The following is a 24599-nucleotide window of genomic DNA, read 5'->3' as shown; positions in this document are numbered from 1 at the left end:
AATCACCTAGTGCAGTTTGCTGAGAAGCAGCATCTCCAATTCAGCACCACAATGAAGAGCTGCTGATGCAGTTTTAGTTAGCTTGACTACTTCAAACAATAAATTAGAAGAGCTCATCAAAATAGGAACTTGAGACCCTGTCAGTGACCAAGGCAACCCCAGTCAGCTTTGTCCTACAGCAGTGAAGCCACTGCTGCTTCACACAGCACCTTCTCAGAACCTGACCCAATGGCATTTTTCTGCATAAAGTTGTGAGAGCATTTAAGAATAACTAGGACAGCTGTTGGCTCCAGCCTAAAAATACAGAACACATCTGCTTAATGTACCTTCATGTGCTCAAACATCCAGCACTGAAAAAGCACAAGGCTAAAAATGGTACTAAAATTTTTCTCTATGGAGAAACAGAATGAGCCAACCATGCAGCAGTTTTCATTCATGCCTGACAGGAAAGGTGAGGGGTGCAAGAACCAAAAAAAAAAAAAAAATTCAATCTGCAACTACAGAGAAGTGTTTACTGATGACAACAGATTGGTTTAAAATATTTTTTTGAAGGTTATGTAAATGGAAGTTAATTACTAGATATTAGATTACTCCATAATCTATTTTTGCAATTAGCATCTTTTCTTACTGAAGTTTTATTACAAAAGGTGATCCCACAGCAGACCCATAAGCACAAACCCAGTCTTGAAGAGTCACCTATACTCATTTCACCTTTCTTTTTCTCCAGTACAGAATTTTTCCATTTTAAAAAGTGAGATTATCAGTAGATACCTTAGAAACAGAGGTTTTTGCACAGGCTCAGAGAAAACAGGAAAAAATAACATTATCTGCTTTCCCAGAATGTCTCTGCTGGTGTGTCTGGAATCCTCAGAACAAGAATTCTGGTGTCACTCACAGACCCCAAAGCCCAGGCCCCACCATGCAGAACACAATTAGAACTGAAATGTAATTAAGTAATTATAGCTGGAAAAAAGATTGTGGAAAGTATCTTTAATCTGATACACAGCAGCTTTGACAGCAGGTTCTGAATGTGTGTCAGAAATATTGAAAAAGCAAGTGTGAGAAGGAATTACCTGAATGATGAAAACAAGAAAGGGGAAGAATTAACTACAAACCTTTCCATTTATTAAGATCTAGGAGAAATGGAAAAGACTCTACAGATCTTGAATTACACTGCTGCACATGAAGCCTTCTTTATATGCTGCATGTACAAACAATGACAGACAAAAGAGAGACAAATTAGTTTGATATATTCTCTCTGCCTGGGCACAGACTTTCACTGTTCAACATGACATTGTAGCAGGCTGTCAGAAATGCAGTGATTGTCAGGTTTTCACATTGCTGCCCAATCACCACTCTGTAAACATCAGAGTTTAGGTAAAATGCTGCCAATAAGCTCATATTTACACTTCAGAGAAGTGTGCTGTCATTCTTCTCCTTCTAATTAAGCTGCATAAAGGCTTAGGCCTAATAACCATGACTTTAAAACTGGAACAGTTTTACAATGGTTCATTCCTAATAATTCCAGGGTCAATAAAAATCAGTTCATTAAAAAAAATAAAATAAAATAAAGAGTTCTTGCTGCTAGCTTCAACTGAGCTGCTACAGGAACCCCACATCAGATAGGTCCCTAAATCTAACAGCCTGGCATATTAAAATCAGTAATTTATTCTGTTGGGTGTCCCAATCATTCTAAGATAACAGACAAAATCTGAGAACATACCTCTTGTAGATCCATCTTCTACAACATGAAGAAGACAGTAAATGGTGCATCTTATTTATGAGGAAGCAAACTCCTTTCTGATGCCACTTGTTAGAAGTTTTTGCTTTGAAGTCTGGGAGCAGTAACCACACCTATCCAAGCACAGGGACACTTGCAGGGCTGTGCCCTTCCTGATTAAAACAGCACAGAACTCAATTTTCCTCCTGAGTTTTCCAGCTGGAGAATCACCATCACATGTGAGGACAGGGTCTCTCTGCCAGCACCAGTCCTCACCAGCATGGCAGAAATGCCTGGGCACCCCAGACAGGAGGAACCAGAACCCTGCTGTGGCAGTCTCTGAGCTCAGCAGAACAACTTCTCCTCAACAAGTGTAAAATATGAACCTTCTGGCAACTCACAGATCTCACATTCCTCTGAGGCAATCATCAGAGTACCCTTAAGCAGATCCTTCAGAATGGCACAGTTCCAGAGATTCCAGAGTGGCAATTTACCTGTGTGACTACTGCAGGAGCCTTCTCTGTAGTCTTGCACACAGACTAGCAAGATTATAATACTGTTAGTTAGCAATGATCCTCTTAGCTAGAAAAATCATCAGTAAACATAAAAAAATACATAAAACAGAGAAAATCTCTCAAGCTTGAAATGTTGTTCCACTTGGATAAAGAATTCCTGACTTTCTGTAGGCGTTCTCCTGTTGCTGCCTTCCAGCATCTCCCCTCCTCCCTTTAATTAGAGCCTGTGCAAAAGGAGGCAGAAGCAAAGCTATATTTAACCCTCTGTACACCAATGACCAGATAACACTGCACTGAATAAAAATATTTTCAGCTGACCTCAAAATCCAGGGGAAAAAAATCTAGGAAAAAACTGCATATTTTCACCCTGAAATACAGAAAAGCTTAAACCCACCTTTGGCTTTATTGCATGTGAAGCACTGTTGGGTAAGAGATTCAAATAATTCCCAGAGGCCAGTTAATCTGTGCATCAGCAAAGAGAGCAATGTCTGGCACCACAGCCTCTGCTGGAATGTGGAACCATTTTTAATAGGAAGTGAAAATTGGAGTCAATAGATTCCTTTGATTCCCCTCTGCTGCATGCAATTCCTATGAAGAAGCCCTCAGTATGTTTTCTGGATAAAGCAGGAATTTCCCCAAGCTCATCCCAGAAAAACACTGGGAAAGGCATTTTACATAGGCTGTTCCCAAGAGCAGGGCTTGGGCTCCAGGACTGAGAAACCCCAGGGAGCATATTTGTACTCTGCACACAGCATGGCTGAGAGCAGGCCCAGCACAGGACGTTTCTCAGCATCTTCACCAAGATGGTTTTCCCATTTTTCAGAGCGCGTTCCAGCACGCACATCTGGCAGCAAACAGCAGTTCCTGGCTCTCCCTGCATGTGCTCTGCATCCCATGACATCATGCACTCCTCAGCCTGCCAAATAACCAGTCTCTACTGTACAGACCACCAAAACTGAGCCCCAGCATCCCTGGGGGGAACGGGGCGAACTTCCAGCCCCAAAAGTTTTCCCCTTGCAAAATCTTGTTCAGTGTTTCATCTGTTGTGCTGCACTCTCTCCCACTCACACCCATTACTCAAAAACAGTTTTCAAATCATTCCTAAATTGCTTCTATTCCATCCTGCCTGTAAAGAGCTTCTCTTTGCACAAGGCTGTAACTATTCAGTTACTTCTCAGCAGAACAACCCTTTTTTCCTTTTATTCACAGTGGGTTTTTAACCCTTTAACAACCTGAAAACTGGAAAATCTGCATTTTCCAAAGAAACCTACATTTGTTTTTCTTTGCTGTGGGTGGCTCTGTACAGATTGAGTGCTCTCTGGAGATGGGATTAATAGCTCATCTTGTGTCATACTCATTACTTAACACTGCCTCAGCAGCAAGGAGGCTCTCTGGCCCACTTAAGAAAATAGGTTCTACACTGTAGGGCAAATCAGAAGAAAAATAATTCTATTACCTGAAAAATGTTCACGTTCAAAATCTTTCCAAACCTTCTAAAGAAAGGCAGACAAATGCCAAGATCAAAGGTCCATGACTCACACACTCATTGGTGGAGAGCCCTGGATCCATGATTAGACCCTGGAATTTACCAAGACTGGCTCTCTGCTCCAACTCCTGTTCTCAATCCCAAACTAATCAGCCAGAAGGAAATAGATACAGATACTGCAACTTGGTGATGAAGTCACAATGAGAGATAAGGCTGTAAGATTTCCCTGCAATAATTTCACTAACAGAGGGGAAAACAAGGTCTCCAGGCCTGATTACTCTTAAATAGGGCTTAATTGTCAAAGGGTGGAGAAAAATTGCAACAGACTGATATTTCAAAATGACAAATTTCAGTTTTCTTCTCATGCAAAGTGGTCTTGTGCAAAAGAGCCAACTCACTCATCAGGCAAGGGTCACTCAAAGGTTATCCACAGAAACAGGACAGAGCCAAAAGCCAGATCTATCACAAATTACCATTACCAGGCACACTGGCTCGAGGCAGCAGCAGCCCATAAATCCATTTCTCCCAAGACAGTATTTGCATTTCTAGATACAGTGATTCCACTGACATCTCCTTTGCTTGCCACCAGAGCATTTCCAGATATCAGTCTAATGTTCCAGAACAGAAAAATGAGGGCATTTGCATGATTTCAAGTCACTGCTCTCCTAAATGAAAAAGCCATTTTTTCCTATTGCCTGCCCCCCTGACTGAAGGTCCCCAAGCCCAATTGCTGTGTTTGGCACCAGGTAACTGCACTCACCCATTGTGGCTACTGTCACTCACTTCAGAGCACTCTTGGAAAGGTCACCCAGCTAACACCCCTGAGCTACTTTTCATTCAATATTATTACTTTAAAATATGTATTATTTTAGGATTTTTTCCAATGATGACCAGTGTTTAAACTAAGTAATTTGCTTTTTATTAATAAAGATTAAAACATGCTATATACACGTAACTATGTAGTGTTTCTCACACTGAAATGTACATTTCTGTTTATGCTATCTCTTCCCCTGGAAAAGTTTCAGATTAATTAATTGCCATATATGATACTCCAGGGATAATATATTCTCCTTATTACTTTTGGTAGGGAAACATGTGATATAAAGAGAATCCCAAAAGCAGATGAAGTAAAAGACTTTAGAAATACCAGATTTAAAAAACATTGAAAGAAGGAAGAGTCAAGCTGGCACTCCTACTCTGACTCTTACAGGGTGGTTTGTTTTGACTCAGGGAGTCCTGAATATTTCTTGTCCTTCCTCACTTGTAACAGCAATGCAAGGAGATTTATGTTCCTGAATTTCAGTTCTGTGTCTGTTTTCATGACAAGTTATTCCTGACAGAGTCTTTATGGAAGCTTTAAAGAAAAGTTATCCTGTGATCATAGAGATGGAGCACTAATGAGTTTAATTAGAATGCAGTGCATCAACCCTAGATTGAGACACAGCCCAAGATGATTAATTATCCTCTTGGAATGGCTGCAGTGAAATAGAGGGGGCTATCAAGGCTATCCTCTAATAGCTGTGTCCACCCACCTTCTCCACCTGCCTCAAGAGGTGTTCTCCTTTCCTGCAGCTTGGCTACCACTGTGACAGCTGTGGGTGGTGCCAGCACCAGCTCAATGATGATAATCCTAATTCATCATCTTCTCTATTAGCAGTTACCCTTGCTCATTTCAAAATCAAGGTCAGTTTTATTTAACACACTTATCTTTCAGAAAAGGGTCAGTGTTCTAAGCATGAGTTCTTCAGCATCAATTACTATTTAGTTATGTAAAAACAGCAATCTTCTTATTTTGCAGCTAAGTTTATAATCATGTCAAATCAAACTAACTCAAAAATTATCTCAAGTAATCCTTTGAAATGCATCAGTCAGTTCCCCAGTTAACCCAGTTATAGCAGTATCAAAAAACTAGAGTTGAAAATGTATTTACTTGATTTTTACTTTCAGAACAACTTGAAAAGAGATTTGTCTACAAAGATAACTGAAACCTATTTGGAAAGCAGACTGCAGGTAAACCTACAACTGCTAAAAATTAATTTGTATTATGTTGAAAGCTCTCACTTTCTGTAGCTCTAAGATGCCCCCAAGGGCATCTTAGCCATAATGAGCATTTAACCATGAAATATTAGGCACATTGTCCATGTGCTCCTCAAACATTATAGCCAGCAAACTGCATGAAGGAACAGGTCTCAGCACATATCCCAGTCAAAAATTAAAATTTTTCAGTTATAAAATCTCCTCCATATCTTGTTATGCTATAGCTTGTTCCAAAAACTGTACACCTAGAGATGCACAGTTGCTTTAAAGACATTTAGACTTGATGGTCTTTAAAGGTCTCATCCCACCCAAGCCATTTCCTGTGAACTCTGTTACAATAAGCACAGAATATGAACTTGAAGCTCCCAAAGGATTGAGTCTTACATTGGTATGAACAACAGAAATTTCACAATAGTCTTCTAAAGGTGTCCACTATTGCCCAGGTGTCCCTGCCCATGGCAGGGGGCTGGAACAAGTGGGCTTTGAGTTCCCTTCCAACCCAAACCATTCTGTGATTCTAGGAAAAGCACTATTAAACCCTACTATGTCTGTCAGCAGCTGCCAAAAAGCTGCAAGCCATACCAGCTCCATTTCAGCTCTTCCATTTTTAACACTTCTAATGAGCAGATGGTTAATTTTTGTGAGCGGGGAATAAAAAAACAAAACAACTTTAGTTGGTGTAAGTGTCTGGGGTCCTTTAGGTTATAAAAACCAGTTGTTTTGGACATCTGCTTAAATTTTTGACTGCAAATTTAGCCTGCTCTGTATTACCAGACAAATATTCATATCCTCCATTTGTTTTCAGGTAAAATTAAAACCTGCCAGATATTGTTCAAGGTTTTTTCAGCTATTTAGAAGCTGGGAAATATTTCAAGAGTAAAAACATTTTATTGTGCCTGTTTCCTGTGTATTTCCAGCAATAACATTTTTGTACCTCCAGATCACAAACAGTATGTGTTTCTCTGTTATTGCCACCTCACTGAAAAACAGTAGATGAAGTTCCCACACAACTGTGAGCACCTCACCTTCACAGCCAGTTCCTCAAATACAATCTCAGGCTGAACCTGAAGGCTACACAATATTAAAGTGTGAATATTTGAACAATGCTACTGTTCACTTCAGAGGCCAAGGGACTGGGACAACCCCAGAGTAATGGAAATAACTAGGCAACAAGTTTCTTTATGTTGTACTGCTAGAATTTTGGGGGATTATAGCACTACAGAGATTCGCAGAGGTACCCAAAGCAAAATGTAAACACTGCCTTTTTTACCAGGATAGTAAAAATTCAGTTAAATGCACACAAAAGCCCTTCAGAGGCCTCAGCATTTGAAAGGCCAGTGAGCTCACTGCATTTACCTTCCTGGCAAAAGTGTCTTCAACTCAGATTAACAGAATGGAGAGTTGTAGATCTTTTACACTCATGTTGCTTCTTTCTACAGTGAGATTTTATAACACACAAATTCACAGAAGCTGCTGTAAAATTTTAATTAGTGAAATACAGATGGTTATTTTCATTAAAATTTTAAATTTTCCTGTTCTTCTTAAGCACCAACTAAACCCAACACAATGTGCACCATATTTACAAATGCATAAAAATATTTATAGTTCCAGATATGATTTATTGCTGTACTTAACAGTACTGAGCACTCTAAATCACAAACAATAAAAATTACATTTCTGTGATTTTTTTGTTGTTGTTGTTTAGTATAAACACAATTTTGTGTGGGGACACAGAAGAACAAAAGCATCAGTGTTTGGGAGGAGGAGAAATTGTGTGAGAGCACGAGAGACAATGGATGTGCCTGAGCCAGGAGTGAGTTGCTGGTTTGGATCATTAACTAAGAGCTCGATGCTCGCTGCTGCTCCCTCTGCAGACTCCAGGATCAGCATCCTCACTCTGTGCAGCCCAAGTGTGAGATCAAGCAGAACAAATGTGGGAGGGCACTAAATCATACAGGCAACTGACTTCTTTTTTATTCTTTGGAGCACTAATTTAGGCTCTTTAGAAAAGCTACGTTTACTATCCACACTCCTCTTATCCACATTCCTGCTGCACTCCCTATTCTCTTACAGCCCTCCAAAGCCTCAGTAACTGTACTTTGCAATACCAAACATTTCCATCTGAGTTAAGTGCACATATTTTCTGCTTTAAGCCTAGGAGGGCTCAGTGCTGTAGCTGTCCTTTCCCAAACAGTCACAGAAGCCATTAATTTCTCGGCACACTTTTAGAGTGCAACCAAATCCAAGAAGCTGACATTTTTTATTTAGTACCCATGGGCTATAACCATGAAAAATTTACTCCCTGAAATACAGTTGCATGCATTTCCTATACACCCTACTCATGATAAAAAGTAATTTCCTTGCACAGCCTGGTAACAATGGCAACTGAATGAGATGTATCACCATAAAATAAACATGAGCACATCGCACATCTGAATTCTCAGGAGTGAGACTACTACTCTGTGTTCCCAGCAAAGATTTAAATGAATAAGAGGCCTTGAAGCTTGACATGTATCTCTAAAGGCATGGGAGAGGATTCAGGGCAACTGCCATTAAAATTAATCACTATTAGTGATTACAAACCTCCAGTAACACCGTGGCTCACTGCAGGAGAGCTATCAGGGCCAAAATAAGATATCTAAGCAATGAAAATTAAGAAGCTTACAGATATTCCTGTGTGATACTGAGGGGGGCTAAAGGTTACACTAAATCTGATATTAGACTGTTTTCCAGTTCCTACTCATCTGGTAAAGGAGAAGCAAAACAGCATAATTATTTTGCATTTTGGACCAATTAAGAATGAATTACAGTGCAACAAAAAATAAAAAGAAAATAAAAATAAGGAAATACCCTAGAATTCCTACCCTGAGTTATTACAAAAGTCCAACAGAGTGAGGCAGGACCCAACCATGCTCTGCCCAACTCACGGGGGAGCTGTCCAGCAAACAGAGAACTGAATGTTACCATGGTAACAGAAATAAAACCACCTTTTACCAGCTTTTTCACACATTTAGAAAAATTATGAAACCGAATTCCACTAGATGTTATGGCTTTACAGGACAAATGGGCTCAGAAATTCAATTCTTGAGAAGTTCATCAGTGACAATGAAGACAGAACAGCTCAAATGTGACCTAGAGGACAGAAATCTCTGACAGAAAATCTCTGAGATCTGTCTGACGTGTTTGCCAGGAAAACAGTCCCCACAATTCCTGTTTCCTTAAACATCTCCTACCCACCAGAGCTTCAACTCCACAGTGTGACCCTTCAGTCTCAGCACAGCAACTCTCACAGAAGAATTATGATTCTATATATGATTCTATGATTCTGTGACACGTGGCTCCCAGTGTTTGTGAGGATGTGGGTTTATAAAATCACTTTTAATTACATAAATTAGTGATTACTAAATTACCGTTACATTATTTAATTATTTGTTTTGTATAATTCACATTCCTCTTCCTGCTATGTCTTGCACTGGTGTTTGTGTTTTATTTGTGAAGGACAAGAGCCTGCAAGCAAATAGTCACAAGGAGTAAAACAAGGATTACATTAGCTATGGAAAAATTTAAACCTTCTTTTTCACTCAGAAAAAAGTTGGAAAATTATGCCTGAAGTATCCATTTAATGCAGTGTTTCAAAAAAGTTTCTTTCCACTTCCCATGTGAGAAAAGCTTCTATTAACAAATGTTTCATCCAAGTACATTCTCCCTTTGTTAGCATCCAGAATATCTAGGGCTTGGCATGCATCTTTGAAGTTCATTAAAAATGAATCATAAAACCATGAATTTAACACTTGTCTAAATAAAAAATAAAAGTTTTCCACCAGGGGAAGTGAACACTGTATTAGTTCTAACACAAGAAAAACTAAAGGAATAGCTTTCAGTTACACACCTATCAAGTACATGGAATAGAATTTTGACCCTGACAAGACTAACAAAAGCCATCAAATACACTACCTGGAGAAAACAGTTTCATACATTGGCCACCAAGAAAAATGTCTTTATTATATTATTTTTATATACATCAATATTCATATGATCTAGTTTTTCTATGAGCTGGTTCCTCAACCATTTTAGAATGAAAAAAGCAATACAGGAATTTGCATACCACTGCCAACTTCTGGTAAAGTCATCAGAAATTATAAAAATAACTTCATTGAAGAGCATTAAAAATGTGTGTCTATCATAGACTTCTAAGAACTTCTAGAGAAATTCAGTTATTTGACTACCAGGACAGAAAGCTGAGATTCCTGAGTGAAGGGAAAAAAGGAAGAGTTCAACACTAACATAAATCCAGAAAATAAAATTGAAACTAGAGTATCTATTCACTACATGATAGAAATTACAATATTGTTCAACCTTTCTTTTAAACTTCAAGGGTAAATTCTCTATTAGTGGATAACAGCTGAACTACCAGTCATTTATTTCTATTGTTCCATGTAACACAAGGGGCTTTATCATTTCCTCTTTGCAGCAAAAGAGAAATCATGTACCAAGATGCTTGTGGCAAAAGAGAAATGTCATCTGCTTTGTCCAGCAGATCAGACATCAGTGCCCTCAGACACAAATGGAGCAGTGACTCAGAGAACAATGGATTTATAGAAATAAAAATAATTGCCACAAAACCTCTTCCCTGTTTGCATTAGTTTGAACTGCCATCATGTTCTTGTCTCAGAAAATGCCTGTGTTTAAAGCAGCAATTATCCCTGTGCTGCATTTCCTACTTGTACACTATCACAGACACTTCACATCTGACTTGGCTACAGGGAGGGAGATGGAATGACCTGAACAAACCCCTGTTGGCACTAGAAGGCTGGGAAGATGGAATGTTAAGCCCTGGATGTATTTTCAGCTGTCAGAGAGCTCTCAGCAAGGCCCCTGCTAATTGGTTGGGTTTTCTTGCCCTTGGCACAGTGCAGCACACTGTGTAAATGGTATCCCTGAGTGCTTCCTACTGACTTGCTAGTCAAGGCAATTTCCTTCCTTCTCCATTTTTACTATTTTCTGCTGTCTACTTGCTCCCACAAACTCTCTATTTAATTTAATTTCCTCAGAGACTGGCTGAGATTACAGGTCTGTGATGAGGATCCAGTGATGTCCAGAAATATCATGATGTATCAGCCTGTACACCCAAACAAGAAATGAAGGTTTATAAGAGCATTCTTGCCTATTACAGAGAAATCAGGTACAGCATCTCTGAATCTATTCAAATCCCCTCCCATTCTTTACTGCCACTCAGCCACCAATGGGCAGCTCTCAAAGGAGAGGAGGGCTTGATGCACTCCTTTTAATCCACTATTTCTAAGGCAGCATCCCTTGTGCTGCTCAAATTCCAGCCCTTGGCCAACCAGAACTACAGCATAAATTCAGAGAGCTGGGATGAACCCAGGATGTCAAACCCTAAGAAAAATAAGACTGTTTGCTGCAGAACAAAACAAAAAAACATTTGAGACACGGTCGTTGGTGATTTGATTAATCAAAGCAGCAAATAATGTAATTGTAGCAAAAGGAAAAATAGATGGGGATAAGGGGCTTACAGACACTAGGGTAACAAAATTAGAGCAAACAATTAAAATGCAAAGAAACCCAAATGTGTATAGACAACACGAGTGTAAAGCAAACCATTTCAGAAAGCACAGCCCAGAACAGCTGCTCTCCTTCTGCTGCTGAGCATCAGTGACACTGCAGCCTCAGGAGCTGGATCTGCCAGCACTGCTCTGCCTGATGCCACACAAACACAGGGGGCAGCAAGAACAGCACCAACTGTGCAAAGAAATTAATGAAATTCCACTTTAAAGTATCTAAAAACCTGTGAGTATCTGCACAGAGCTGAAATGAGATCCCAGGCCCTGCTGAAGGCCTGAGCACAGAGCGCCCTCTCATGTGCTTCACTCATTTCTCCACACAATACTCCACAGCTTCCACTCAGAATGAGTCACCAATATGGTAATATTAACAAAGGAATTAATCTCCAAGATGACAAAACTCAATCCTTGTAGGCTGAGTGAAAACAAGGAATATATATATCTCATTCTTAAGAATAACAAAATTGAAGGAACAAACCACTGAAGAACTAAAATCTGAGCAGAAAAATCATTTGGTAGCTCCTCAAGGTTATGGGAGGTGAGAAAAAGAGGTAACAACACATACTAAGGTTTTAGTCTGAATTTATGGGGTACAAAACCTAGTTTTGTGCAAATAAATGAAGGCAGTTCCAAATGTCTTAAAATGCTATCCAGTGGTAACAAACTTGAATCTCAATGAACAGGTAACAAGATACTCTTTCTTAAAAATATCACCCTGTCAGATCATTCCTGACTTCTTCATTTCAGAATTACTTCTGCATTTCTGCTTTGGAAATTCAGAAATGTGAGGAATAAAAACCACTATACCATTACTGCACAGTGATATAGCTAGTTCCAGTGGCAAGAGAACTGTGGGGTAAAAAGCTAGCATCTTCCAGGAGAGAAATTTACATTACAGCATTTAGACTAAGTAGAATAACTGCAGTTAATTCCATAAAAGAAAATTTTAAGTTGCTTTACTCTATATACAAAAGGGTTCCAGAAAACAAAGGAAGGAATAATGAAACCCTACAGTAAGTGCTTGGAAAATTTGTGCTGATTTGTTGCATGCTGAGACTCAAGTACCTCTGTAAGCTTTTCCAATTGTAAGGCAATAAGCCAATTTCTCAGAAAGGAGCAATTTTTCTTGCATACATGTCTAAGACAGACAACCATTACATGTAAAAACATGTATTTATTTTTTTAGGATGACATAACTATAATGCCATTGGTCCACTGTGTCCCTGTCCCCTGCTCTCATGTTATACTGCTACCACTCTGTAATTTTAAGCATTTAGGGAAAGGAGAACCTATACAACTTATCTGCACAGCAATTTTCCCCCAGCAATGCCATAACCATCATTTCTGGTACAGAGAATACTTCTCCAGTGAACCTGACTGTTGGGAAAAACATTAAGTCCATAAAGCTGTCAAAATACTACATGATGCTCATTGTTTAAATATCTAATTGGGGGAAAAAAAGGGTGGGGGGAGAACACAAAACATTTTGGTGAGGGTGGTAAAACACAGGAACATGCTGCCCAGAGAGGCTGTGGAGTCTCCACCCCCAGAAATATTCAAAACCCAACCAGACAATGTCATGGACAACCTGCTCCAGCTGACCCTGCATTCATCTCCAAGGGTCCCAGCCAACTTCAGCTATGCTGTGGTTTTGCAACACAAAAAGACAAAGAAATGCACAAATCTCAGGGTAACGTAACACAAGTTCTAGCAAAGTGAAAAAAGTCTGCTAAATGGTTTTATGTCTGAAAAACTGGAATGCAACTTTCTGCAAATTAAAGACAGACTGTAAGCTGAAGGACAGGACTGGAAAGTTCCTTGCTCATCAAATTAAAAACAAGAGGTCTATTCATGAAAAAAGTTATGTGGTCAAGCCACATTCTTTGCTCAAAAGTTTTACGTGAGACCGAGGGTCAGCACTCTGCTCACATTCATTGAAAAACTCTGAGGTTGTCAGGGATTGCTAAAGCATGTGAAGGTTTGGGCAAACAGGAGAGGTGCAAGTGGACATGCAAGTGTCCCTTTTCCTTGTAGAAGTCCTCACATGACTGACAGCTGGAGTCACTTAACAAAATATCAGTGCAGGGTATTCTGCCAAATTCCCCCACAGTGAGATGACAACACCTAAACCCCTTGCACTGCAAACACTCAAAGGCTCCACAGCTCACAATTCCCCTTTCTTTCTGTTCTTTCATATTTTTTCTCCACTAAAGATACTAAGCCACATTTTTAAATTGAGAAAATAACTTTAAATTAGGAGAGACAAAGACCATAAGTGAAACTCGTGCCTGATGAAAAGTGCTGTAATTCTTCCCAGTTATTTTGAATTACATATGCACAGGGCATTCCTTTTGCATCAATTACATTCTCCAGACTGTTCAACTTGTCTCTAAAAGTGTTTCAGCTCTAAAAAAGGTTGGTCCTGCTTTAAGAAATAACATTTTTCCCTGCCTAGTGGCTTGAACAGTTGCAATAATCAGAGATCATTACTGAACCTCAATCTTCAAATCTGTTTGCCAGCTTGGCCCCCTCTCACTCAGGAACCCACTGTGCTTTTCAGGGAATGCTGCTCCTCAAGCACCAGTCCCTGGGGCTTCAAACAGCACAGGGTCACTGAAAGGTACAGTCAGCATCCTTCTACTCACACTGGACAAAGAAATCAGATAAAATCAAGGTACCCCTCAGAGTGCTGAAAACATTCATCTTTGTGATTCTTGCTTCCCTTTGTCTTAGGCTGTGAATGTTCCTATTAGCCAAATGTATTCAAGTCGGACAAAGTCATTTCATCTCCTGTTAATGAACAACTTTTCTGTTGAGAGATTAAGAGAATAAATCAATGCCAAAACCCAGTTAATTGTTCAGTAGCAGTAGGCTGTTTGTACCTTTTGTTAGCTGTCACAGCACTGAGCCAGCACTCAACGGGTAGTAAAATCTACATTTTAACACAGAATCAGATTCAAATTTAAACCATTTAAGCCACAGCATTTTTCCTATAATGTGAGGATTTTAAAATATCTCAAAATCAGCAAGAACTAATGAGAGACTGGGCAGGTATCAGAGCCACATAATAGATATCCCTCCATTTTCATGTACCATGCCTAAGGCTGCACAGCTGTGAAGAGAAACAGAATAAATATTTTCTAGAGCATGATCAACAGCAAAACAAAGGAAATTGTTCAGTAGGAAATCAAAGAACAAAATGAGCCTGATCTGATTTGCCTCTCGGATATTTCCAAAATGCAGTTTAATTCCTGAAATGTTCTGTTATCCTTGCATTTCCTAGTGCTATGTACACAAAATATTTTTCAAATAGTTCTCACAAGCCAGCCCTCTGAGACAAAGCCTATAAACAGGTTTATGTGCTGTTGTTATAAACATCTTTCAGCCACACACAATAGGTTATTGTGGTCTGTAAGACATTTGATGTTTCTCTCTGCAATCATTTTCTCATTGTTCATGTCTTGAGCTGCACAGATAAGCATATGCATTTGTATAACCATACCTGCTCAATACCCATCATTAATTAATGCTTAAAAAAAAATTTGGGGTGGGGATGTTAAGAACATAATATTCAGCCACAGATTGTATTGGACTGATGTTAACAAGCATCAAGTGGAGTGGGAACAAAAAAGCAACAATTAACAAACTACCCAAGAAACTTGGTTTGTACCCAAAAGAGGAAAAGAAATATAGAAACTTACATTTAGTAGTTCAAAACTCAAAAAAGCTGCATTCAAATTAATTTTTCAACTTCCTAAGTAAAAGGAAGTCAGGTTCTGTATTTAAAAGTCATGCCTTTCAAAGCAAATACCAGCTGTCCCTACTGAGCTCCCTCTTCTGGCTAATAAATAAACTCACTTAGACTTTGTATGTAGAAGTTCCAATCTTCTCACTTCTGTTCCATCAATAAAAATCAATTATTTTTTTTTTTAATTGTAAATAAAGGCTGACATTGAAATACACAAGTTTTCAACCTCAGACAGAACTCCCCTTTTGTCTCAGGCTGACAAGTTACATAAACACACACAAGGAAATAAACATCCCTGTACTGTGCAGGGGCACTCTGCAAACTGACACTCAACCACCTGCACCTCCTCTGAGCTTCTGAACACCACTGCCTATTTTCTGGTATCAGATATTCCTGAAATGCCTGTGCTCAAAACATACCAGACTAGTTAATTCATTCCTCAAAGTACACCTTTCTTTGTTCTGGCTAAAATTAGGATTAAATATATAACAAAAATACAAATACACTTTCAAGAAATTGCAAATGAGGAAAAGAGAATCACAGAATAAACTAGGTTGGGAAAGATTTTGGAGATCATTGACTCTAACCTGTGACCCAACATCACCTTACCAGCCAAACCATGGCACTGAGTGCCTCAGCAAGTCTTTTTTAAAAAAACCTCCAGTGATGTGACAACCACCTCCCTGGGCAGCCCATTCCAATGCTGAACCACTTTTTCTATAAAGGACTTTTTTCTAATACTTAGCCTAAATTAGAAGCAACCAGTCCTCACCAGAGTAAGACAAATTCAGGACACAGAACAAAGGCAAAGGTGCCATCCTCAATGTGGAGCTGCCAAATCAGTAATAAACAGGCTCTGGTAAGATTTTTCATTCTCTTCTAAAATCTAAAGTCATTGCAGATGATTTTTGGAAACAACAATTCTAAGTGAAAGGGAAGTACTATGCAGAAGGGTGTGAACATCACAACTCCAGTGGAATGAACATGCAGAGGATAAAACATTAATCCATTCAGCTGTGAGTTTTCATTATTTCAGTTACTGTAGTAGCATCATTGCTCTTTTCTAAAAGCCAAGCCACACTCCCAGCCAAGCCAGTTTTATGAGACTTCTATCACAACTGTGCCAATGAAGACAGGCAGCACAGTCAAACTCCAACCCCTACAAAACATTTCTGCTCAACACCTTCCTGACCTTCAATCCAGCTAATGAAAGGCCTTGAAGGGAAATTCATGTTTATATTTACTGCTGTACCTTCAGCCCAAGTGAAATAAAAATTCTGTTTCTGCATACAAAGTCTTAAAAGAACCATGACAACAAAAGATTGCAGAGACAAAGCCTCTGAAGCAAAATACTGAAGGATGATCTGAAAAACACCAAACCTTTCAAAGTTAAAAAACCAGAGAAAGGTTCCAAATGGGAATATGAAGGTTTGAGAGAAAAGAGGGAAGTGTGTGATGCATTGACAAACTAAAGATACCACTGTGAAAAGATAAAAGGGAAGATATAACCAGTGGCTGTGGCTGAGCTTTATTCAGGACAGGATGCCTGCAGAAGCTATGTTGACTCTTCCACTGCCAACTGATAGTAACTTTTGAAGTATATAAACATTTTGTATCACAGAGAAAGATATCCATGGAATAAAACAAGAACAGATGCTGTCATCACAGCAACTTCATTTAAGTCTTCCTGTACTTTCTCCACCAATGAGGCTCAAAATGTTCTGTAGAAGTGACTCCTGACTTTTTGTAAAGCAAGAATAAACAAAGAAACAGAGTTTGCTTAAGGTCGGGTGGACATTTAACAGCAGAAATACAATTGAAACAGAGTTACTTCATGTTTTTACACTCACAGATATGATCTACCTGAAAAAAGAAGTCTAATTTTTTATTATTAAGAATGTTAAGGTATTTTTTTTTTAATATTTCACCTTAGTACAGCATCAATATCTAAGTCTACTATGTCTGTATTTAACTGACTGTTATTAATGACTTCATTTAACACAGACACCCTTTGTAAGCTCATAAATCCTTCACATCTTATCTTCTATTTTGATCCACAAGTCTTCCACTGATCATTTCAAAGGTACTTATACCTCTGTGACTGGCATTTTGAAAGTACTCTTGTATTAAACCTTTTAAACTTTTGATCTAAATAAACTCTGTCTTAAATCACTACCAGACTTCTTAGAACCAGGATACAAAAGTGAGCACAGGCACCCTGGGTTTTACACTCCTCAACCAACCTGGACAGCTAGAATTTAATGACAGTAACAAAATATTCTACTTTTTAAATAGAGTCCTTCATACAAAATCTTTTATGACATGCAGCAATACAAACCAGTTAATGACCAAAGAAAACCCACCAAAGAAACCCACCACTCAACAACAACACAAATTAGAAGTTTATAAGTATAAACTCCCTGACAAAGTAGGAGTTTCTTCTTATGTGGACTAATTCAATCTTAAGGAAGCATATGAAAATGCTTTCCTAGAGGCTAACAAACTGCAAATCAAAATACAAGACTTAGAGTGATCTGCTTTGAAATAGAAAAAAACTTAACTTTAATAGTCTGGAGCCCAGCTGGTGCAGAGCACCATGCTTGCCACCTGCTCTGATTTCTGAGGAGAGGAACCTAGGTGATAAATCTGCTCTTGAACTGCAGCTTTAGCTGAAGAGGCTCATAAGGATCCATGAGGGATTGACAGGAGAGATGGAACCTGGAGCAGATGCTGTTAAAACCAATTAGCATGCAAAGGGCTGGCCCTGGACTAGCCAAGGCAAGGCAGCTACTGGAGCAATCAATGGCAGCTGGTGGGAAGCAAGCCCAGGAGGAAGAGGCAACCAACATCACTTACTCTTTACAAATGTTTCCTTACATAGTCAGGTCTTACTGAGAATGCCAAGATACATATTTCTTCAAATGTTTGTCCAAAATATACTACACACAAACACTCTTTGAATAGTATTCTGAAAGGCCTTATCATCCTAATGTACTAATAAGAATCTCCATGCTACCTCTCCAAGTTTTGGAACCACATGTTCCTGGATGCTGATGAATGCTGGCTACACTAAACATTAAAACAGATGTCTGGTCTTCACAACCCAGGAACCATGCTGTGTTCAAACAGTAAAATAGTAGCACACTCCCATTGGAGAACAGTATGCTTACACAGAAAACTGTTTAATACCCAACAGGTAATTCAAGTCAAACAACTTTTAAACAGAAAATATATTATTATCTGGAGCTTTCAGCAAAACCAGACTTTAATACAGAAATACAAGCACTGGTGTTACACGTGTCACCAACAATCCCACAGGAGCCCTTCCCTCCTTCGAAAACAACCCGCCCTCCTTACCTTTGGCCACTTGGGATTGAGGAGTCGTGCTTTGATGGCATCATGCAAGGCCTTGTCATAGAGGTGGATTTTCATGTAGGCAGCAGAGCGGTTGCTGTAGAGGATGCAGTTCTGGGGGTCCACGCCCAGCGCCTCGTTGTACAGCGCGATGGCCGTGTGGAAATCCCCATCGTGGCACGCCCGGTTGCTCTGTCGAACCTTCTCCACAAACTCGGCTTTGCTCAGCATGGGACTGTCGGCAGGGTTTTTTCTCAAGGGTTTTGATCCGCAGAAAGGAATCTAAGAGGGTGAAAGGGAGGAATGATATGTTAGAATTAAGAAATGTTACTCATAAGGAGAATAAAAGGAGAATAAACTATTTGCGCAGCAGAAATTAAAGCCAGCATCGCTGCAAAACAAGTTATGAATTCAGAACCAGATTCTTTAAAAAGTAAATTGTTTATCTATTGAATCTCTTTTTGAGGGTACAGGAGTAACAGAGTCTTACAAAACACATCATTCCCTATGAATGATGTTTTCTAGACACAAGAGCAGCTGCAGTCTGTTTATATATGCTGCACTCCACACACTCAGAAGTGCTTTTCCCCTCAGCCACACTATTTGATTCTACAGCACTAAGCAGAGCTGCAGGTAGAGAACAGGTGGCAGCTGTGAATATGAAGATGATGCTGGCACATCTGAAGTTTGATATGCAGATCACAGAGAAGCACAGACAATGGAAAAATGTGTAAAATCTCTTCAACCAAAGAACCTGCACTGCAACCTCTGTTTACAAATCCAACAACATGCAGCTGCAAATAGTTCATATCTGGGAAGGGAAGGAGGAGTTTTTAGAACCACATACACTCACAGAAGTAAGTGGGACATACAACCAATTTATTCTAACAACAGAACAATCATCCTTGGCACAGCCACTTTCCCACATTGACAACCCCAGGTAATACAAAACAACAAAGAAAAGAAGATTTAAGCTTTCTAATTATAAGACATTATTTAAAGTAAGCTGTAGAAAATCCTAGTTCCATTGATTGTGGTACACTCTTTCTCCTTATTTAACTTCCTACACTGCACTTCTCCTCAACCACTCCTTTGCAGCCAGTAGCTGTTTCTGTCAGGCAAACCCTACTCTCTCCCAAGGATACTCAAGAACTCAGCAAGAACATCTTTGTCCAGCTCTGATCACAAGGCAGTTGGGAGTTGTGTAGTAACAGCACTTGGCAACAGGCAATACAATACATATGGTAACATATAAAGTATTGAAAATATTCATTAAAGGTTTAGACTACTATAATTACGATTGGTGTCATCTAGTTTTAGTCCAGCAGATTGAAAAAGTATAAGAATATCACATATTGTTACCACAACACAACAACCACAGGGCTTAAATACATTACCAGAGCCAGCTGGGGCATATTTTTAAAGGTGGAAAGGGAAGCAAGCTGCAAACTGACATTCTGTCACAAGGATCAACTGGTCTGTAGACTTTTCCTTTTTTTCTTTTCTTCCTTAAGTCAAATAACAACAATAGAAAACATCAAGTTAGAAACTACTGATTTCTTATTTTTATTATTATATCCATTCTTTTCTGACAGTGTTTGTATGCTTGTCCAAACTTTTTTTAAACTTCTCTATTGAAGGAGATTCCATGCCTTACTCAGGCAATCTTCTTACACTGCTTCAGGATTTTCACCATGAAAATATTTTTCCTAATATCCAAACCTCCTTTGTGTCAATAAATGTACTGTTTCTTCTCCTGTAGTAATCTGAGCTATGGTCTATTGTAGAACCAAAACTTCATTTCCTTTCCTGTGTGAGGCTGCTTTTTCTACAGTACTTTTGCTAATGCTAGTGCTGAACACGTTGCTTTGTTCAAGCAGTGCAATAACTCACACATCTGTGAGCATCTGACAATAAACTTCATCACAAGGACAGCTGGCTGTGACCTGAGGGCAAGAAATGAATAGGAAGATTCAGCAGCTACTACAGGGGCACGTGTCCAAACACAAAGATGAGGAAACCCTGAGAAAGGTAATTAGTCACTAGAAGGCTTGGAGGTACTGCAGGAAAGGGGGCTGGTGAGTACCCAGGTACCAGGGGCAGCAGTTTCTTCATGTGTCTTTAAAGGTGGCTGCTGTCTCCCTCCCTGTGTATTTCCTGGTCACTGACCTGCATCAGGGACAATGAAAAATACCAAATGTCATGGATTTCCCACGCTTGTATCACATTCAGAGTGAATGACTGACTGCAGCTTCCACAAGTGGTACCACAACTAGCCATGAACTCCAATTATTCAAAAGATAAATATTTCAAGAAATAGATTGCTCACCAGCTGTGGCCATAAGTGCCTGCAGCAGGAGATGTGAAGGCACAGCCAGCCCCACCCTGAGAGCTCAGGGGCAGCAGGGGCATCTCACCCACCCCTGTGCCTGGCCACAGGGACTCTGCTGCTCAGCCACCTGCAGCTGCATGCCCAGGACCACCAAGAGCTCCTGAGCCCTCTGCAGTGGGGTCTCTGCAAGGGCACAAAGCACCCAGCACAACCTCGAGGAGCACCAGTGAGACAAGTCCAACAACAGCTGGCTTTTCTGGCAGTTTATTATGCACAAACAAATGAACACACAAAGCTGTTAATGATCCTTCCAGAATCATACTGTGAGTCTGTAACAACAAGGAGAATCCATGAGGAGACATCCTCTCGGTCCAAGTGAAGTGGTTTCTGCCTTTAATATCCTGTGACGTTAAATAATCTCATAAAAAAAAAAGAAACTATGATAATTTGTGGAATATGTTACTGTTTAATTCCTGCTATCATGAGAACTACGTAAGGCAGTAAAACATCATGAGGTAAAAGAAAAAGCCCTAAAACAGTAAAACTGAGTCACTCTGGCACTCAAACCACAAATAAGAAAAGATTATGGTTATGGTACCAACCCACAAAATGTACTCCTTAGAAAGTCATCCCCCTTTCCAGTCACCACTGCTCCTCTCCTGCTAATACAGTGGAAGGTGATGGTAATGCACAGATTTGGGCTACAGAAGGTGCTTGCATGTACTAAACCAACACTAAAGAAGAAGTTTCTTAGGGCACCAGAACAAATAAGGTTCTAATGAAATGCAGAAGAGGATCCAGTGAGAAAATCTGAGTTAGAAGCTGATATATTTCTAATAAAGTAGAAGATGGCAAAAGCTTCTCAACACTACTTCTCCAAACCAGCAAAAATCAGCTCCTACTACAGGAGTCACATCAGACAGAAGCTTCCACAATACCTGCTTCAGATCAGACCCAGCAACAAATTTCCTTCACTGGTGAAAAAGCCTCCTCTGGCAGAAGGTGCTCAGAATTCAACCCTGCTGACCATGCAAGTGAAGTGTTAAATCACACATAGCCATCTTTGGTCTTTCCATTTTCAAGAAGAAATTAACTCCCAACCAGCTCCAATGCAAACAGGAACTTGAATATACAGCAAAACTTACCTCACAAGAACTTTTGTCTTCACTAATCAAGTTTGTTAAACTTAGTCCTCTTTACAGAGCATTCATCAAATAAAATAAGTGTCCATACACATTGAAGGATGTGTCTGGACAGCATATTGCTATCCAGAAAGCCACAGGGAACAGATTCCCAGTGAGTTCCAGTAAGAACATGTGAAGAAATAACAGCAAATCCCCAATCTGCTCCAAGAGGACTAAAGAAAACAACATGGTACAAAAGTAAATGTTTTTTCAAAACACCAATGTTACACCTTAGAGCTCAAAGTTGGTTAGTATGTAATTCCTTTTATTTAATGCTACATAATAATGCAAATAAATATGCCAAGATGATGTCTTGGGTGGCAAGTCCATAGTTAAGACACTTTTTATTTAAAAACTCTTTGTCATTTTAAAAAAAAGATACTGTAAGTGCAATACATAGAATTTTTATATTTTAAATTATCTAAATTGCTCAAGAAACTTATTGAAGAATTAGGAAGAGGAAAAAAACAAAAAGAGGCAAGCAGAAAAATTGGCACTCCTAACAGATTCTGCCAAGAGTGACAGTAACTTATGCTAAATACAGGTTTCCAAAATCAGCAACTGAGCTTCCTTTCTATGACAACTTCTACACAACTTATATTTTAATCTGTAAAATGGCTTTATGTTTTCTCTGCATACTCTGGGCTATTCCTGATTTTCTGCAATAGAAATTAGCTTCAACAAGAGCCCAAGAATAAATAAAGCACTCAAAGTCTGTCCCTAAAACCTCCCAGCAGGCAGCACTTCAGCCAGGCTGTACCACACTCCTGAACAGATATGAAACCTTGACAACCACATGCAACCTTCCCTAAGCAGAGAAGAAATTCAACAGAAATAGTGTGGAAAGAAGTGGAAGACCACCAAAACTGGAGGATTAAGCCACTGCAGGATGATAAGAGCTTATCAACAGGAAGGAAACAGATTTTTTTCTTAACTGCAGCGTAAACAAAATTTTCTAGAGAAAATGGTTTTTCTTAAAGAATTTCTTTAAAATGCAAAGAAGTTGTGAGCTTCCAATACTGAGCTTGGAGAAATCTGCCCGCGACAGCAAGTTACACCCACCCTAATTTAAGGCGTGCTTCATGTTGCTAAAAATTGTAACAATAACTATGCAATCCATAGTTACATTTAAACAGTACTTTTTGGTTCATACAAAATTTTAAAGTTATCTGTAACGATAATTATATGTATATATATAATTAAATCATAAAGTATCAACGAGGAAACAGACCTTTCCCTCTGATCTGCCTGTGAGCCAGATGGAGACAAGAGGCAGCAACAAGGGAGTGATGGAGCAGTAATTCAGCAAAAGCCAGGCATGAACAGTAACCTCACTCCAGGAACACCTGTCAGGGCAACATTCAGGGCACATCCACTCATCCATTTAGGAATTTATCCACTTGCCACATATCCATTTCAAAGAGCCTATAAAGGGTTCCATTAGCACCTGAAGAGCTCTTGTTTCACACCAGAAGAAAGCACAGGAGAGACATTACCTAAGATTGTGAAAACTCCAAGAAAAAGGAAAGACACTAAAATTATGAACAAGACCAAGGAAAGAAGAGGAAGAAGGACAAGAAGCATAAGGCACCCAGCTCTCTCTGCTGGCTAGCGACAGGCGGGACATTCTTGCGGCTGCACCATCAACCAGGGGAGCGCACGGGATCTCCCCGCGCACCGCGGATCGCCAGTCTGTGCTCCAGGGCACGGGCACAGCCACATCCGTGCGACATCCGCTGTCACCCGAGCCGCGCTGACTCAATCCCATCTCCACGTCCAAGTTCTGTCAGTAACAAAGCCCTTGTAACAAAGTTCATGTCAGCTTTCCGTGCCGCTGCTGCAGGGTGAGGAGCTCTGCGGTGCTGCCGAGTACACCTGACGCGCTTACCTTCGAACTTTGCAGACTTTTAACGGGATTCCAGTTTGTTTACGGGGGCGCCAGAGCGAGCACAATGCCCATGCCGACATCCGAGCTCTGTGCTCGCGAGGGTCCCGCTCCAGCTAGCGGCGGCCGAGCACGTTCGGGGCACACGAGCCCCGCTGCGGGGCCAGGCCCGGGCCCGCGGCCGCTCCGCACGGCGCACCCCCGGCCGGGGCAGCGGCGGGACCCCCGCCCGCCCGGGGCTCCGCGGCAGCGGGGTCACTCACGGCACCCCGAGGCGCGCAGGGCCAGCGGAGCCGAGCGCTCGGCCTGGCGCTGCCGGAGCCCCGCACGGAGCTGCCCCACCGCCGCCCGGCCCCTCACGGCGCCTCGGGCCGGCGGGCCTGCGCCCCCGCCGAGCTCCCTCCGCTCCGCGCCGGGACAGCCGCCAGCCCGCGCCCCGCAGCCTCCCCCGCCGCCCGTGCCCGGCCCGGCCCGGCCCGCCGGCTCTTCCCGCCTCCCCGAGCGCTGCCCGTCCGGCGGCAACTCACCCGGGGAGGCTCCGCGTCCTGCTCCCCGCCGAGCCCGGCCCACCGCCACGGCCCCCGCCGGGGGCGACGGCGCCTGTTGCTCCATCGCGCTCCTCCTCCTCCTCCTTCTCCTGAGGGGGCCGGGGCCGCCGCCGCCCCCGCCAGGCCGATCCCGCTCCGGCCCCCGGCGCCACGTTCGGGGCCCGGTTGAGTGGGACCCGCAGTGCCCCGGCCCCGCCCCGGGGCTGGG

The 24599-nt window shown here is 40.9% G+C and overlaps 1 protein-coding gene across 1 annotated transcript in view; it reads right to left on the bottom strand.

Moving 5' to 3' along the window:
* The window catches only part of TTC28 (tetratricopeptide repeat domain 28), a 108783-nt gene extending 84195 nt beyond the window's left edge, over positions 1 to 24588 (bottom strand). Inside the window, 3 exon segments of the mRNA XM_079322880.1 lie at positions 18446 to 18724; positions 24371 to 24394; positions 24396 to 24588. Coding sequence (XP_079179006.1) covers positions 18446 to 18724; positions 24371 to 24394; positions 24396 to 24455 — 363 coding nt within the window. The 5' untranslated portion in view covers positions 24456 to 24588.
* Between the last annotated feature and the right edge of the window lie 11 nt (positions 24589 to 24599).

This window comes from Erithacus rubecula (genome assembly GCF_903797595.1).
Source record: "Erithacus rubecula genome assembly, chromosome: 19".
Lineage (NCBI taxonomy): Eukaryota > Metazoa > Chordata > Aves > Passeriformes > Muscicapidae > Erithacus > Erithacus rubecula.
Note: the sequence above shows the minus strand (reverse complement) of the source record. Positions and strands in the feature narration are given on the sequence as shown.